At 26.6% G+C, this 1,832-nt stretch overlaps 1 protein-coding gene across 1 annotated transcript; it reads right to left on the bottom strand.

Annotated features, from left to right (window-relative positions):
• Positions 1 to 354: 354 nt before the first annotated feature.
• MS3_00005781 (uncharacterized protein) lies at positions 355 to 1,092 on the bottom strand (the record flags this gene model as incomplete). Its single annotated transcript, XM_012944011.2, has 1 exon — positions 355 to 1,092. One exon carries the CDS (start codon positions 1,090 to 1,092, stop codon positions 418 to 420), a length of 675 nt encoding a protein of 224 aa, XP_012799465.2. The 3' UTR covers positions 355 to 417.
• Between the last annotated feature and the right edge of the window lie 740 nt (positions 1,093 to 1,832).

Below are 1,832 nucleotides of genomic sequence, written 5' to 3'. Positions count from 1 at the left end.
TTAATCGCTCAACTTGTTATCTTGTGAGTTACTTTATACAGATAGCTACTCGGTTTTTAAATCAGTATGAAATTTGTTATATGGAATGTGTTCGCAATTCCCTGTTTATTTTATTCTGAACTGGAATTCATGAGTTTTTATGAATCCTAAGAAGATAGGAGCTTGTTGATTATACTAAACAAAGGTTTATGGTCATAACCTTCAAAGGAATCTAGAGGAGCAGAGATCTAATCATTCGCAGTTCTGAGTATTCGGAACGGGAAATTATAACCCTTTACTTGTGACTTTACTATGTTTTCACTAAAATAGAAAGAAATACAATAGTTTTCTTTAAATAATGAAGAAATAAACTCATTTTATGCAGAACATGAATAGCGTTTTTTATTAACTACAAAAGTTTTTTGATTATAGTTGGGATTATTTACCGGTTAATGGAATTGATGCATTAGTCGAGTTTCCATAATTAGTAGTAAGGTTTTTGTCTAATGACCTGTATCCATCTTTGAAAACAGGTGATTCTGGATATTCCGGCTTTTCATTCGTGTTATCATTATAATCTTTATTATTAATATAATTTTTTTTTATGTAACTATCTTTTTTTTCGGATTTTGTCAACTGATTTTTATTCTGTGTCATTTTAATACCACCGGTTACATCAAAAATATTAAAAAACATATTTTTACGATAACCATTTGATCGTCCACGTGTTTGAAATCGTGAATAATACTTTCTTCGACCATATCTATCTGTTCCAGTATGTAATGCGAAATATGTACTTTCTGAATAACTGCCACTTTTTGCACTATTACCACGAGATTTTATTTGATTATTCCGATATGCATAATTATGATCTCTAGGACGAATAGATTTTTTATTTCTTTCAAGATGTTCATCATTATTATTACTTTTTTCTTTGTTATATGAATATTGTTTTGATTTACTATCGACATTCTTAGATTGATAGTTTCTTTTATGATTGTGATGATATGAATGTTTATTCTGATTATCATTATCATAATCATTATCAGCTTTAATAAATGTTATAAATAGTGATAATATAATGGATATAAGTAGTAAATATGTGTATTTCATAATTTTAAATTAATCATAAATACGTTTTACATAAATTCTATGTGTTTTATGTATATAATAATATCTTACATACATATTATTCCTTTTATTACTATTATATATTCAATCATATAATTAACTTAATGTTCCCTTAATCAATAATATTGTTCGAATACATTTTCTAGTATAATTAAAGTTCATTAAATAGTGCACATATAAGGTTTTACTGATTATAGAGAAATATGTGTTATTACCATTATTGTTATTATTATTATTATTATTATTATTATTTGATATATCTAATTTAAAGCCACTGTGAAATATTTTGATTTCAAGTTTTCTTTTTTTTATAGAATAGATAGAATGTAGCTAACAATGAAGTCCAAGATATTTATTCTTTCCATTTAAGATTTGTCATTTCGATATACTTATACTCTAGAGTTAATATTCATCCACTTCGTAATCCATTTAGTGATTATATTCAAATAATATATCACTTATGCATTAGGTATGAATTTTAATTCAATTTGTAATGGTTCTTGAATTTTTACGTTGTTATTATTTTTGACTAAATTTTGGTCAGTTTTAGTTGACGTTGAATTGAAAATTATACCCGTTCCATATTGAAGTGGTTGTGGAGAGTCAGTAGCTAAGTTGATAATACAGTTGAGAGAAAGGTTCTGGGTTTGCGTTCAATGATGACACATCAACACTGGAATGGAAATACATCCATCTGACAAAAAAACGCGTCGCACGTTTCC

The sequence above is a fragment of the Schistosoma haematobium genome, chromosome 3 (genome assembly GCF_000699445.3).
Source record: "Schistosoma haematobium chromosome 3, whole genome shotgun sequence".
NCBI classification, from domain to species: domain Eukaryota; kingdom Metazoa; phylum Platyhelminthes; class Trematoda; order Strigeidida; family Schistosomatidae; genus Schistosoma; species Schistosoma haematobium.
The sequence above is the reverse complement of the archived record's forward strand: the minus strand, read 5'-3'. Positions and strand labels throughout refer to the sequence as shown.